Raw genomic sequence first — 15,472 nt, 5'->3', positions numbered from 1 at the left:
TACACTATTGCCGTGCTCTGAATCAACTGTGTAATGATACGCAGTGATTTATGACCAAGTAACTGTACAAAAGTGTAAAAAACAGTTCAGTGCCATGCAGGCCCGGCGCCAAGATGTCAGAACTGAGGGGGTATTTTAAATCCATAGGGGGGCACTAGACCTGGTGACTGATTTTGGTCTCCCTTGTTTCTTTCATTTAGGCTATTAATTCACATGTATTATTACTTTACTTTGTTACTGACCTAAGGCAGTAATATACATTTTAATAGTAATAATAATATGCACAGTTTTGCTTTTACTGATTTTATTAATGACGTTAATGCAGCGAGACCGCTTATTAATGCAGACGGATCATGGCTTTAGTGCCAAATGAGTGCTTTAAACCATGTTATTCTCCTTATTTATTTCCGTTTTATTTAAAATAACAGGCATATGAATGTTTAAAGTTTTAGGTAAAGACGTCAAATTATGCCCACACATGCAAGCTGACCCACGATCAGACTATTCGTAACCGGTAAATACATTTTGTGAAATCAGCATTCATCCCGCTTCACGTAGCCTATTATCCAACCAACATCAGAGTTAGGGAAAAGCTAAATGTTACAATCTACTGTCATTTAAAACAATTACTTAGTTGCATTTTTAGGCATTAGTGTAGCCAGAAAAATACCTAAAAAAGATAGCAAAATTCACAGTCATTACCGTGAAAATTAGTTTGGCACGGATAACACGCAACTCAGGCTATATAACTTTTTTCATCATTTTAAATGTCAAAATAAAGATTTATCTTAGGCTATCATAACTGTGTTGGTGTCTGGTGTCATTTGTTGTAAACCATCATAAACCATTAGGCTATAGGCCTACCCGTCATTTTATTTATTTATTAAGCCTATTTTAATAACTTGTTTTCAGGTTATTTTCATTTTAGGGCCATGAGCTACAAGTCAAAACAAATTTGATATGCTGACTGTATTTTAGCTCTTAAAATAGGTTTACAATTTATTTATGTTGTTTAATTTTGCATGAGCAAATAGCAGTATAGCCTAAATTACATATTTTTAAAAGATGATCATTGAGCCTACCTGCAGCATGTAAAAGGTTTCTCGGTTGATCCGCGGTAAATCCACTAAGCACTATATTTTATTTATAACACTGCAAACTTGACTTCGCAGGCCGATCATCTTTAAACGCAAAAGGCATTTGTTATGTGTTATACCTTGACTGCTGCTGCATAATGGGATGTTTCTCTACACAACTGTAAAAGTTCGCTTTTTAGCAATGTCAAAATGAAAGCAAACATTCAAAGGGTTCTGCGTTTTGTCAATTTTAGCTTAATTGTAAAAATAATAATAATAATAATTAATTAATTTAAATATTATTTATAGTGTAGCCTACTGTGGGACTGTGCAGTGAGCTATTTATTTTTATTAAAACATTTTTATTAGGCTACGTCTTCCCGAATAACTAATAAATGACTGGCATTTGCGTCTCTGCTAAAATTAATTTAACAGCAAATTTCTTCAGCGTTTCTTCCTTTTAGAGCTCAAGAGAGTTGTGTTTAAATAATTAGTTAACCAAAACATGTAATGAATTAAGCTGCTCATCTCATGTCAAACACTTTTCTCCCTTGTGAGTTGAGTGCGCCTCCATCGCCGTGTGCGTGTTTTATTTACGGGCGCACCAGACCTGATGCGGGGACCGGATCTCTGGACTATAGGATAGCTTTATCCCCACAATTTTTCATAATTCAATTGCTATGTCATATATTTTAAAATATTTAAATTTGTGTTCTAAAGGTTGGAATGACGGGAGTGTTTGTAATTAATGACAGAAAGAATTTTCAGTTTTGAGTGAACAAGCCTTTATAAAAACTGGGGGGGCACAAATTCTTTCTGAGGGGGCAATGCCCCCCTTTGCCCCCCCGTAGCGCCGGGCCTGGTCCCATGGTAAACCCAGACCCGCGGTTTGTCACATTTGATTTCAAAAAGGTTTGTTAAATACATTAACATTATAAATTTGGTTATGAAAAAAAACAATGCACTTATAACCCTCACAATGAAAAAACGTGTATCTGTGCATCCACAACCATAAATATTCTCATCAAAAGAGCACGCAATGCTCAGTAAACTCTCTGAAACAGACAAACTCTGGAACATAGCAACTTACTCTCTGAACATAACCTGCTCCGGAGCAGGTTATCTTCAGAGAGTAAGTTGCTATGGCTACTTAACATACCCAGAAGTTACCTCGGATTTTGGAACCAAAGCTGAGGTTATCTACCTACTTACTCTCAAACTTACCCAGGTATGTCACATAACCTGCTTTCTGGAACAGCCCCCTGGTGTCATATTCGCTTGTGCTGGTTTGTGCCGTTTAAATAAACACTTACTCTGTTTTCGTTGTTTAGATATAACCCAAATATTTGGTTAGATTTGTTCTTGTTTGTATTGTTGAAATAAACATCAGATATATTCCTGCATAAATGTATTATTTTCGTTTGCTCACAATTTGTACTCATTTGTGCTGCAAAAAATATATTGGTGGGCCTAAAATAATATTAGCTCATTTAGAAGTCTCTCGACCTCAGTTGCTCCATATTTACCAAAATAGTCTAGTTTGTGTGTTTCATTTGTGCTGGATTGTTTCAGTGAAAGTTTTGTTGGTGCTGCTTGCCTGCTTCTATTATTAAAATATTGAATATGGAATTAAAAATAATGAAATCACCAGTCACCCCAAATGTATGATATTCTAAAATATTTTAATTAGTTTGTGCTGATATATTTTTCATTTGTGATGCTTTTTTTAGATAGCCTAAGCCAATATGTTATTCTGAGATCTTTTTTTATCAGAACCCCCCCCCCCTCAAAAAAAATAAAAAACATGAAGCCCGACCATCAGGGGTCCGTTCTTCGTACCTCGCTTAAATGATCTAAGATGATTTGGCAGATGCTGGATCTTTTAATCTTGATTACTGACTTCTCTCTAAATTGGTTCTTCAAACAAGTTCGCGAATCAGATTAGAATGTCTGGATGAACTGATCTAAGATCGCTGCGTGTGTTGTGAAGGACAGATCTGTTGATCCTCGAAATCATGATCAGCAATGATATGATTGGCTGAGGGCACAGCCGCGTAATGACATCATCTGATTAATATTCAATTATCCATGTGACCAAAATTACATCAAATTAGCAGTAAACGGTTTGTTAAATATGACACGCAATAACCTTCCACATTTGTTGTCAACTGCAGGCTTTACACTTGTGTCAAGAGTATTCATCATGTATTTCAATGCATAGCAATGTATTTAGTTCTACATTTAGAAAAGATTTTTTTAATTATAGTAGCCGGTTTATTAATCACTTTATGGAATAACTGGATGTTTACTAAAGCATTTTGATTTTGTGAAAGGCGTCTGCAACTTTTGTGAAGCACCAAATAACTGGCATATTAATTGCCAAAACATGTTTACGACTGCATTAATGTATTATTTATTGTTTTAAAAGTCACATATTCTGCATTTCTATTATCATACACAATTTGTACTAAAGCAATCTAAAAAGTTCATATCAATAAGTTTTCTCTTTGCACCACCAGGTGGCAGTCTTTGTACTTTTATTTCGAGGGTGCAGATTGCATAAGTTTTATTAATATGTATAACGTAATTTATTTTATTAATGACTATAACTTTATATATATAGTTAAAAAAATATGTACCATTTTCAAAAATAATATTCTGGCGAGGGTGGTCTACTTTCGTTAAGTCGTTAAGCTAATAGGCTATTGAAATTCTAAACTTTTAGTGATAGTCTATAAACAACATCTAAGTGACTGCCATGGGCATATCTAACAACAATATTACACAACAGAGGCATTTCACACCTGGGGTCCGTTCTTCGTACGTGGATTACTCAGTTAGCTGGATTTGGATATTGACGATTTGACACGATCCAGGATCGTTTCGTTCTTCAAAGCTGATCCGAGAGTTGTTGTCATAGCAACAGTTCTGCTAGGTCAAACCTGATCGGGAGCAGGTTCAATTCATATAAACAGGATTAGATCGGCTCAGTTCAAGCAAAGATAATACAGAAAGTATGTTCCCAATTCTGATATTTTCTTACAGTAGTAGTTATATACACTTGGTAAAATGGTACATATTTTTTAACTAAATATATAAAGTTATAGTTATTAATAAAATAAATAAAGTTATACATATTAATAAAACTTATGCAATCTAAACCCTCGAAATGAAAGTACAAAGACTGCCACCTGGTGGTGCAAAGAGAAAACTTATTGATATGAACTTTTTTGATTGCTTTAGTACAAATTGTGTATAATAGAAATGCACAATATGTCACTTTTGTAAAGCAATAATACATTTCAGCAGTCATAAACATGTTTTGATAGTTAATATGCCAGTGATTTGATGCTTCACAAAAGTTGCAGACGCCTTTACCAATATGAAAACGCTTTTGTAAACATCCAGTTATTCTTTACACCGATTTAAAAAATGGCTACTATAATAAAGAAAATATTTTCTAAATGTACAACTAAATACACTGATTTGCATTGAAATACATGATGAATACTCTTGACACATGAAAGTGTAAAGCCTGCAGCTCACAACAAATGTGGAAGGTTATCGCGTGTCATATTTAACAAGCCGTTTACTGCTAATTTGATGTAATTTTGCTCACATGGATAATTGAATATTAATCAGATGATGTCATTACGCTGCTGTGCCGTCAGCCAATCGCTGCATTGCTGATCATGATTTCGAGGATCGATAGATCTGTCCTTCACAACACACGCAGCGATCTCAGATCAGTTCATCCAGACATTTTAATCTGATTCGTGAACTCGTTTGAAGAACCAAATTAGCGAGAGATTAGTTATCAAGTTTAAAAGATCCGGGATCTGCCAAATAATCTTAGATCATTTAAGCGAGGTACGAAGAACGGACCCCTGGGGTCCATTCTTCGTACGTGGATTACTCAGTTAGCTGGATTTGGATATTGACGATTTGACATGATCCAGGATCGTTTCGTTCTTCAAAGCTGATCCGAGAGTTGTTGTCATGGCAACAGTTCTGCTAGGTCAAACCTGATCGGGAGCAGGTTCAATTCATATAAACAGGATTAGATCGGCTCAGTTCAAGCAAAGATAATACAGTAAGTATGTTCCGAATTCTGATATTTTCTTACAGTAGTAGTTATATACACTTGGGAAAATGGTATATATTTTTTAACTATATATATAAAGTTAAAGTCATTAATAAAATAAATAAAGTTATACATATTAATAAAACGTATGCAATCTGCACCCTCGAAATGAACAAAGACTGCCATCTGGTGGTGCAAAGAGAAAACTTATTGGTATGAACTTTTTTGATCGCTTTAGAACAAATTGTGTATAATAGAAATGCACAATATGTGACTTTTTTTTTTAAAGCAATAATACATTTATGCAGTCATAAACATGTTTTGATAGTTAATATGCCAGTGATTGATGCTTCACAAAAGTTGCAGACACCTTTACCAATATGAAAATGCTTTTGTAAACAACCAGTTATTCTTTACACCGATTAAAAAACGGCTACAATAATAAAGAAAATCTTTTCTAAATGTAGAACTAAATACATTGATTTGCATTGAAATGCATGATGAATACTCTTGTCTTGACAAATGAAAGAGTAAAGCCTGCAGCTCACAACAAATGTGGAAAGTTCTTGCGTGTCATATTAAACAAACCGTTCTAATTTGATGTAATTTTGCTCACATGGATAATTGAATATTAATCAGATGATGTCATTACGCTGCTGTGCCGTCAGCCAATCATTGCATTGCTGATCATGATTTCGAGGATCGATAGATCTGTCCTTCACAACACACGCAGCGATCTCAGATCAGTTTTTCCAGACATTCTAATCTAATTCACGAACTTGTTTGAAGAACCAAATTAGCGAGAGATCAGTTATCAAGATTAAAAGATCCAGGATCTGCCAAATAATCTTAGATCATTTAAGCGAGGTACGAAGAACGGACCCCTGTAGTAGCCTCTCTGTGTAATTAGAGCGAAAATAATACAATCAAATAGTTTTTTATTCTTGAAGAAAAGTATAAGTTTTATTTATAATGACATAAATTTGCCCGTCATGTAAGCTTGTAGTTTTTTTTTTTTTAACTCCAGGAAAATTATCTGTCGAATAAGCATACAGTATAAATAATAATAATAATAATAATATAACTAAAGATAACTAAAATATGACAAAATATTACGTTTGTCTTTAAATAAACTAAGTTTTGGTTTTATATATATAAAATATATATATAAATATATATATATATATATATATATATATATATATATATATATATATATATATATGTATGTATGTATGTGTATGTGTATATATATATATATATATATATATATATATATATATATATATATATATATATATATATACACTTTTTTTTCTCTAGCGTTAAGCCTCACAGACATGCTGGATATGAGACTAAAACGAAGTAGGCTATTTATCGATGGATGTGACCGTTAAACTAGCATGCATGACCATGAAATTGAAAGTTAAGCAGGATTGAAGCAAATTATCTTTAGATTAGCCAAGCCCTGTCACTTTAGAAATTAAATCTGTCAAAAAGATGGTTGGGCTTCATGTTTATTTTTTTTCTGATAAAAAAAAAGATCTCATATAGGCATATTGGCTTAGGCTATTTTAATATCTAAATAATAAAGCATCACAAATGAAAATTATATCAGCACAAACTAAAATATTTTAGAATATCATACATTTTGTGCGATTTAGGGCGCAGATTGATGTTGGCAGATTGATTGGCTCCCGAAGTGTTTTGATTAGGCAATATCTAAACAATAAACATAGATACAGTGTTTATTTTAACGGCCCAAACCAGCATAAACTGAGCACTAACGAATGACCCAAGTTTGGTGTGATTTAGACAACCTGGGGTGGAGAGTGACGTCACGGCTCCCGAAATATTTTAATTATATCTAAAAGAGGAAAACAGATACCGTGTTCGTTTTAACAGCACAAACCAACACAAACCGAGCACTAACGAATGATACGAGTTTGGTGTGATTTAGACAACCTGGGGTGGGGAGTGACGTCACGGATCCCGAAATATTTTAATTATATCTAAAAGAGGAAAACAGATACCGTGTTCGTTTTAATGGCACAAACCGGCACAAATCAAGCACTAACGACCTGTGCGGATTTGAAGTCATTTGAGCAACATGGGGTGGAAAGTGACGTCACACGGTCAAAAAAAGCTTAATATCTCAGACCCCAAAACAGCACAAACGTTTGTTTTTGTGGCACAAATCAGCACAATTGTAGCACAAACAAATGGCATAGTTATGGGGATGTTACAGCCTTCTGAGAGAGTTGATGAGGGTTCCTCCTGCTTTGATCCAGCGATTTGAGCGAACAAGAGCGGTCTCCTGGTCCAGAGTGGGTACACGCGGCAACAGACGGTCGAGCTGGGATTCTTCCTTGCCTGGCGTACTTTGGGTCCGTTCCTTCAGAGTGGTGCGTATAAGTTGCAAATTTCCTAAAAGAGCAACACAGTCATGCTACATGTCCTTTTCAGGATGGCGCTCCGACTGTGCATTTCTCGATGCGGTGGTTTCCTGTCCCCGGATAATGGGCACGAGCACGGGCAGAGGAAGTGATAACCATAAGTCTAACCATATGGTAGCCGTTACGCTTGTAAGGATCCAAAAAATCAGACCCTGAGAACTGTTATGAAATTTCATTAGACAAAAGAAGTGATGAAGAAACCAACTGTTCCACTGTTCTATTCAAATCACTGTTGACAATGAAAACACAGGCTGGAGAAACAGAGCTACACTACAGCAGGGAAGAATGCAGGAATGCATCCTTTACTTTCACTCCAAGCCCCTCTTCTTGACCTTTAAGCGACTTGCTGATCAGAGCACATTTCACATAAAATGTTCAAGGTTTAAACATGGTGTATCTTGCAGCACTATATTCATGTTTGGTATGATTTTAAATGTCTCTGTGTGATTGGTAAAGTGGTCTTAATTTTACAGTAATATTTTACTGGTATATGTTGATTTGGTTTTTGACTTCTATAAGATTTTGATAAGATGCTCTCCCTCCTTAGAGATGGTTAAATCCTCAAATTCACCAGGCCAGGGTTTCTGTGACACTTCTATTGTCTTGAATTTATGGCTGTTTGTTTTGACTTGAGTATATAAGGTAAGATATGCTTTAGGATGGGGGGAGATCTTGTAAAAAGACAGCCCATTGCAGCATCTCTGAGACTTATGCTGCAATGTATTTCTCTGGTCAGGTATGCATCTCTTAACTGTTTGATTTATCTTTGATTAATGGATGTTGTATTGTTACAGTCTCAATTCTGAATTGGCTTCCTGATGATTTTTTATTTAATTGGCAGAATACAATTTTACCTGACAAATAAAATGTTAAGTTTTGATTAATTCTGGAGTTTTGCGAATTCATTATATCCAGTAGATTATGAGTCTCATTACCTTTAAAGTATGGCATAATTGAATTGATTAATAGGCACATTTGATTATTGTTAGCCATAGCGTGCCGATAACATGTAGACTTTTTAGTCATTCAACCACTGGAAATAACAAGTTGTATGGGCTTGGCTAAGGATCTATTTTTTAATGACTAGGTAAGCGCTAATGCGACCAGCTTATTCAAATATAGTTAATCCTGCATCCTCTGACTATTTTCAGAGTGCCGACATATTGTCCGTGAGAAGAAGCGCAAACCCAGGGCGTGGAACTCTGAGCGACGTAGGTCCCTAATGAACACACAATTTAGAATATCGGACCTCAGAAAATATCAAAACTCTAAATTAGATCATAAATGATGAATGTTATCCATTCTTACAATTAGAAATATAATCGAAATTTTAGGATCATTTAAATTGGAGTCAGATTGAATTCGGAGCTAAAAAACTAATACAAATAAATTCTAATAAATAATAAAATTCTTTTCATAAGCACTAGAAAAGGCTTACATGCAATAAACCTTCGACCATGCTGTTAGTTTCGTCACTGGGCTAATAGATGGACTCCTACACGCTTAATGACACCTGGGACCAGACGTCCACCACGGCATCGTAGGGTGGGCTTTCATTGTCCGATGATGATCCAGACCCGCTCGCCCCCTCCGAGCAGGTGAGCGCTGTCAAAACGGATCCTGAAACGGACATGTTAGCCATGCTTTCCCGGGCTGCTTCAGTCGTGGGGTTGGAGATGGTTAATCCCCCAGCTCCGTGACCGGACCAACTAGATGGGTGCTACGTGGAGGACCAGAAGGCTAAGCCTTTGAAGCCTCTCGTCCCCTTCTTCCCAGAGGTGCACAGTAGGCTCATGCAGTCTTGGAGGGCACCTTTCTCTGCCCATGCTGCGTGTTCCTCCGCCCTCACCACTCTTGACGGTGGAGCGGGCAAGAGGTCGAGCTCGCAATTACTGTCAATTTTTGTCCGCGTGGCGCCTCTGCTTGGCGGAGTCCGCCTCATCTCCCGTCCAAAGCCTGTAGGTAATCTGCCTCCCTCGGAGCCAGAGCTTACAAGGCTGCAGGCCAGGCTGCTTTCGCCTTGCATGCGATGGCAACCTACCAGCGATACCAAACGCAGGCGCTGGCCGAGCTGCACGAGGGCGGGTCCAACCCAGACTTGTTATATGAGCTTTGCACAGCAAACAACTTTGCTCTTTGGACCACTAAGTCCGCTGCATGTGCGTTGGGGAGGACGATGTCAGCATTAGTGGTCCAGGAGTGCCACCTCTGGCTAAACCTGGCTGATATGCGCAAAGTCGACAAAGTTCGCTTTCTTGACTCCCCCATATCCCAAGCTGGCCTGTTCGGCAACACCGTCAGTGAATTCACCCAGGAGTTCAAGGCGGTGAGAGAGCAGTCGCATGCGATGGGTATTGTCATCTATCGGTGGGACCGTAAGCTCTCTCCTCCCACTAAACCATCCACATCAGCTGCTCCTCGCTGAGAGCCCCCGCCTACGAGTGCAGCCCTGCCTTCGCCTGCACCTCCGTCGAAGCAGGCGTGTCGAGTACCTGGGAAGCAGGCAGTCCCCCTGCCCAGGGCGCCGGTAAGTCCGGTAAACGGAACGCAAATCGTCCCTGACACAGGCCATTCAGAGAAGAGGGATTTTGCTCTTTCCCTGCTGGAGGGGCGGGCCCCATTTCCAACGGCACTTTTCAGTGCCACAAAAACATCAATGAAAGAGCACTTTTCCCACTTCCCCGGATGTGACAGCACGAACCCTGCCAGTCCGGGACGCTATTGAAGGATTCGGATTTCTGCTTTCCAATCCCTCTCATCATGGATCAACGTTTATCCTTTTCATCATCCTGTTTCTCAGTATTTAACTGTGAATTGATTTTAATTAATGAATAAGTTAACACATTGCTTAATTTAAGAATGTTCAGTGCATTTGCCTGTCTCTTTATAACTATTTTCAGGAGCCAGTAAACTAGGTCAGAGTGACCTTGAGTGGAACTGAGGGCTGAGGACTGGAAACAACTGTTTCTATTGTTATTTCTATGAGTTAATACTATCTAAAATGTCTAAAAGTGATTTTACTGTTTTAACAGTTAATTCTTTTAAAGTGATTCTACTTTTTATTTAAAATAGACTTTGTGTAGTAAGGATATTTTAACTGCCTGAATGTAGATGATACCGGTTTTTAACCAGTTTTGATAAAGACGGCTGAAAATACACTCGGACACACTTGGATAAGAAACAGATTATACTTTAAGTGTGTGTGTTTTATTTGATTTTTGATCCGTTTCACTGGTCTGGAGTCAGCTCTAATCAGTCTAAGGGATGTCTGACGTTTATGTTTAGATATTGTTCAGAATTGTACGCACAAACACCATGTGGAAATTTTCCTAGTCTATCTGTGTTTTAACCAATCAGGCTAGAACACCTATATGTATGACGCAGGTAATGACGTTATGTGAGAGTATAATTGTTATTGATTGGTGATTGTAAGCAGAGCGGCCTAGGAACTTATTGCGAGTGTTGAAGCTGGATTCTGTTGATGTAACTGCAAACTATCTTCAGTAAACTTGATTTATTTATTTAAATCTCTGACTCCGGCTCTTCTTCATCTACCAGACTGGTCATTCTTTGGGTCAAACTGTAAACTATCCCTACACTATGCTTCCCAGCTCTGTTTCTGTTTCAACTGTTTCTTTTCTAAAGCTGTTTCAGGGTAACACATAAAAAACGACCACTAGGTGTCATGTCTATGTGTGTGTGTGTCTATGTAATCAGTCTTTGAGCAACTTCTAGCTGTGTGTGTGAGTAATCAAAGGTGAACCGAAACAGGTGTGTGTGTGTGTGTGTGTGTGTGTGTGTGTGTGTGTGTGTGTGTGTGTGTGTGTGTGTGTGTGTGTGTGTGTGTGTGAGTGAGCGCGCGCATGCGTGTGTGGATTACAAGATTTGTAGTTTTGTAGTTTTTGTAGTTTGTAGTTTTAATGTTCTCCAGCAATCTATACAGGTTAGATCGCTGGTGATAGTGACACTAAGTAAAAAGCTAGTTGGAGTTTTTTTTTATCCCCAATACTTAGGTCCAAATGCACAAAATGAAAATACAAACTATATTGGTTGTAATATATTTAGTTAAAAGAGCCTATCAGGCAGAGGTCCAGCAGTCTTCGACTAAATTGATTTGTATGTACTGTAGTTACAGTATATTTAATCCCAAATAGATGAAGACTGTTTTTAATTTGTTGGTTATTTATTCTTGGTGTTGAAGTATTACTTTTGTTTAATCAAAAACCTTTACCACTTTTCTATCATTCTAAAGAGGGAAATTGAATTTTGTTGGTTTTACTATTGATTTGTACTGCTTTATTTGCAACAAACAAGTAAGCTTCTGTCCCATGATTGAAGTTGACCTCATTCTTATTCTTAAAAACTTGTTTTGCCACAATTTATTTATTTATTTTTTTTAACTGAGACTGTTCCACACATCTTTATGTTAACTACACTCAAGGCTTTATTTAGACCATTTCCTTATTATTTGATTCAGATTTTTGTATTTTGTAAAATCCCCGAGAGATAAAACCCCATAAGGATCTCTAGAGTCATGATAAAAATGTAACACTCAAGACAACATTTTATTAGACCTCATAGTTGAATTTTTCCAGATGTTTTACAATCAGAATTCAAATAACAAAACACTGACTTGTATATCAAGGGTTTATTCAAAGATTAATACTTTAAAAAGAAACAAATTCTTCATTTTGAGATGAAAACCCAGTAAAAAGCAACACATGGTTCCAGCCTTCATGTCATCCCAAATAAACTGAGTGGATCTGGCTTAGCATTCACCCTTTTTGGAGATTAATATGATGTTGAGCTTTTCCTCACTGCAACAAGATGGTCAGTTTAAAGAGAACATTAAAACTAGTAGATAAACCAAACATTATAAACTTGAATTACAGGTCTACTTACAGAATTTTTGCACACAGCACGCACTCATTTCCATATGTATTTCCATCTGTACCACACACAGGCCAATATTCCTTGGTGCAGGCGGGCAGGTGGTATTGACTGCAGTTTGGCTGTAAATAAATGCACATACAAATAGCTGGTAAAAGATGGATTAAAAAAGATAGAGAGCATATATTGCTCAACTTACCACTGTAGGACAATCATCAGCTGCTGTTGCCATGGCTGTTTATAACAATGTAGAATCAAAAAACAATTATTAAAGTGTTTTTTACACAACTATTGTAGCTTAAATTTTCAAGTATTGACTAAACATAAAAACCACGTTATTTTTACAAAACATGCTGAAAACATCCAAATTTGATGTTTCTTTATTGTCAAAATTAGTTTTCAAATTCACCTGACAAACAAAGCAGAAGAACAATCTGCGCCAGCATAGTTGTTTGTTTACAGCGACGAGTTGACAAAGTAATTAATCACTTTCAGCGGTGGTGAGTTCCTTTTATTAAACTTTATTTCCCACCCACAGACCAGAGTTGTGTAATATTCAGTTCTTGTGAAAAACTTCAAATGGGTGGAATTTTTGTGAATGTTCACAAATTTAAGAATATATATTATATATATTGGAAAAAAAATAGTTTTTTAGACATTTTGGCTCATCAAAATAGAACATTTATGTTAAATCACTCTTTGCTGATGGAAGATAATATTACATATAGCCTCTAATATGCCTATACAAATCTTTATTAATTAAACAATTTAAAAGGGGTATGAACTACCATATATTTGACAGCCTTTAAATTACAGCTTATCATATACATTACAGCCTTTATTTTTTTTTCTTGGTCTTGGTTTTTTCAGGTCTTGCCCACTAAGATGATTAAAAAACTGACATGAAAATATCACCAAAGAGCACAAAAAAATCTTTATTTGAACCCAAAATTAGCTATGAATGACTCTTTTTAAGATACTGCAGAATAAACAGTGTGTTGATACACTGGCTAATTGGGAAAGCACTGTTCCAGAAACAATATAAATGTCAATTAAATAACAAATAATGGATTGATATGTGGTGTAAATAAAATATGAAAAAAATTTAATTATAAATTTCACAAATTGCTTATAATTTAAAATTTACACACAAAAAAGTACACACAAATATAATTTAATATAACATAACATAATATATAAACAAAATTTAATTGCTCAAACAGCCATGACATTACCACAGTAGATAAAATGCTTTATAAACAGTGGGCAGTATTGTCAACAAAACTGCCAACAGCTCCAAGCAATTATAATGCCAATGCAACCAGGTTCCTACCACGGTTCCTACCACATACCCAGAGTTGCACACGGTCCCCCAGCACAACTGCAAGCATTTGTCAGAACGATGACATGCCTGGACACTTGTTTTAGAGGCACACAGGCCTATAGAAATGCAGGGTCCATCCAAAGGGGTGAGGACATGGTGACACAGCGAAATGGAGTCTTTCGGTGCATGCCCGCATGTCATGTGCGTCTGGGAACCTGATCGTGAAGCCAATGCTGAAGCGCTCTCATATGGTGCAACCCGAGCAGCGAGACAGCGGCTGTGAATGCCATATGTCCCAGGATCCTCTAAAATAATATCAGTGGGACCACAATTTTTCTGTCAAACTCTCTCAGACAGGTCAGCATCGGCGTGCTCTTGGGGGAGAAAAAAGATGCTCTACACGGGGGCGAGCTTGCTCTTTTCTAGGTTGACCTGAAGTACTAGTAGGTCAAGGTGACTAGACACCCTGTCTCTGTGCATAATCAATTGATCTGTCGAGTGAGCTTAAATCAGCCAGTCGTCAAGATAATTGAGTATGCGGATGCCTGCGAGCCAAAAGGGCAAAAACCCATGACGACAGAGAGAGCCCAAAGGGGAGGACTTTGTACTGCCAGACTCAACCTTGGAATGCAAACCGCAGAAACTGACGGTGGCGTAGAAGTATGAAGACATGAAAGTACTCGTCCTTCAGGTCTATTGCTGCAAACCAATCCCGAGGATGAACACACTGGAGGATACACTTCTGCATAAGCATTCTGAACGGCAGCCCGTAAAGACAGCAGTTCAAAACTTGCAGATCTAGGATTGGCCATTGCCCACCACTGTTTTTGGGTATGATGCAGTAAGGGCTGTAACACCCGCTTCTCAGCTCGGCTGGAGGGACCGGCTTAAATGCATCCTTCGCCAGGAGGACAGCAATCTCTGCTCGTAAGACAGGCGCAGATGCAAAGCTTACCCTGGTGAAATAAACATCCATGAACTTGGGAAGCCGCATCGAGAATCGAATCGCATAGCCGAGTCTGATCATATAAATGAGCCATTGCAACAGGCTGGCCAGAGCTGACCAGGCTGGCAAAGCCCTTGCAAGTGGCACCATCAACACAAATGCTGACGCACCAGCGGTGGGGCAGTGCAGAGTGGGAGAGCTCAACCGGAGAGCGCTGGGGTCCCACGGAAGAGCAGGAGGTGAGAGGTTCATTCTAACCTCACACCCAGGGTCCAGAGCAGGGGCTGGGAGTGTGAGAGAAGTAGGCTCTGGCTCTGAGGATGGCAAATAACCTACACGCCTTGGACAGGAGGCGAGGCTTCCTGAGGCCAGGAAGAGGCACCATGTGGGCATAAATTGTCTGCAATGGCACGCTCAATCTAGGGAATCGACTCGTACCCCCTGGCAACTCCGCTGTCTAGGGTGGTAAGGACAAATACGCATGCAGATCGGGCAGAGAAAGGTGCCCTCCAAGACTGCGTGAGCTTACTGTGCACTACCGGAAGGAAGGGGACGGGAGGCTTAGAAGGTCTTGCCTTCTTTATACCCTTTACATAACACCCATCTAGTTGATCTAAGATGGCGGCTTAGAGAACGGTCACGTTTATCAGACGGTGCATGCTTTGAGATTTAATTATCATTATTATTGACGGAGGA

At 38.0% G+C, this 15,472-nt stretch overlaps 2 protein-coding genes across 2 annotated transcripts in view; both read right to left on the bottom strand.

Moving 5' to 3' along the window:
- The window catches only part of immt (inner membrane protein, mitochondrial (mitofilin)), a 905,839-nt gene that overhangs the window by 792,791 nt on the left and 97,576 nt on the right, over positions 1–15,472 (bottom strand). The window lies entirely within an intron of this gene.
- Positions 12,157–12,983, bottom strand: spink2.11 (serine peptidase inhibitor, Kazal type 2, tandem duplicate 11). Its single transcript, NM_001386590.1, is given in 4 exon segments — positions 12,157–12,433; positions 12,519–12,628; positions 12,706–12,740; positions 12,916–12,983. Coding segments are annotated over 4 exon segments (231 nt in total). The 5' UTR covers positions 12,953–12,983; the 3' UTR covers positions 12,157–12,384.

This window comes from Danio rerio, chromosome 14, assembly GCF_052040795.2.
Source record: "Danio rerio strain M-AB ecotype USA chromosome 14, GRCz13ab, whole genome shotgun sequence".
In the NCBI taxonomy this organism is placed as follows: Eukaryota; Metazoa; Chordata; class Actinopteri; order Cypriniformes; family Danionidae; genus Danio; species Danio rerio.
Note: the sequence above shows the minus strand (reverse complement) of the source record. Positions and strands in the feature narration are given on the sequence as shown.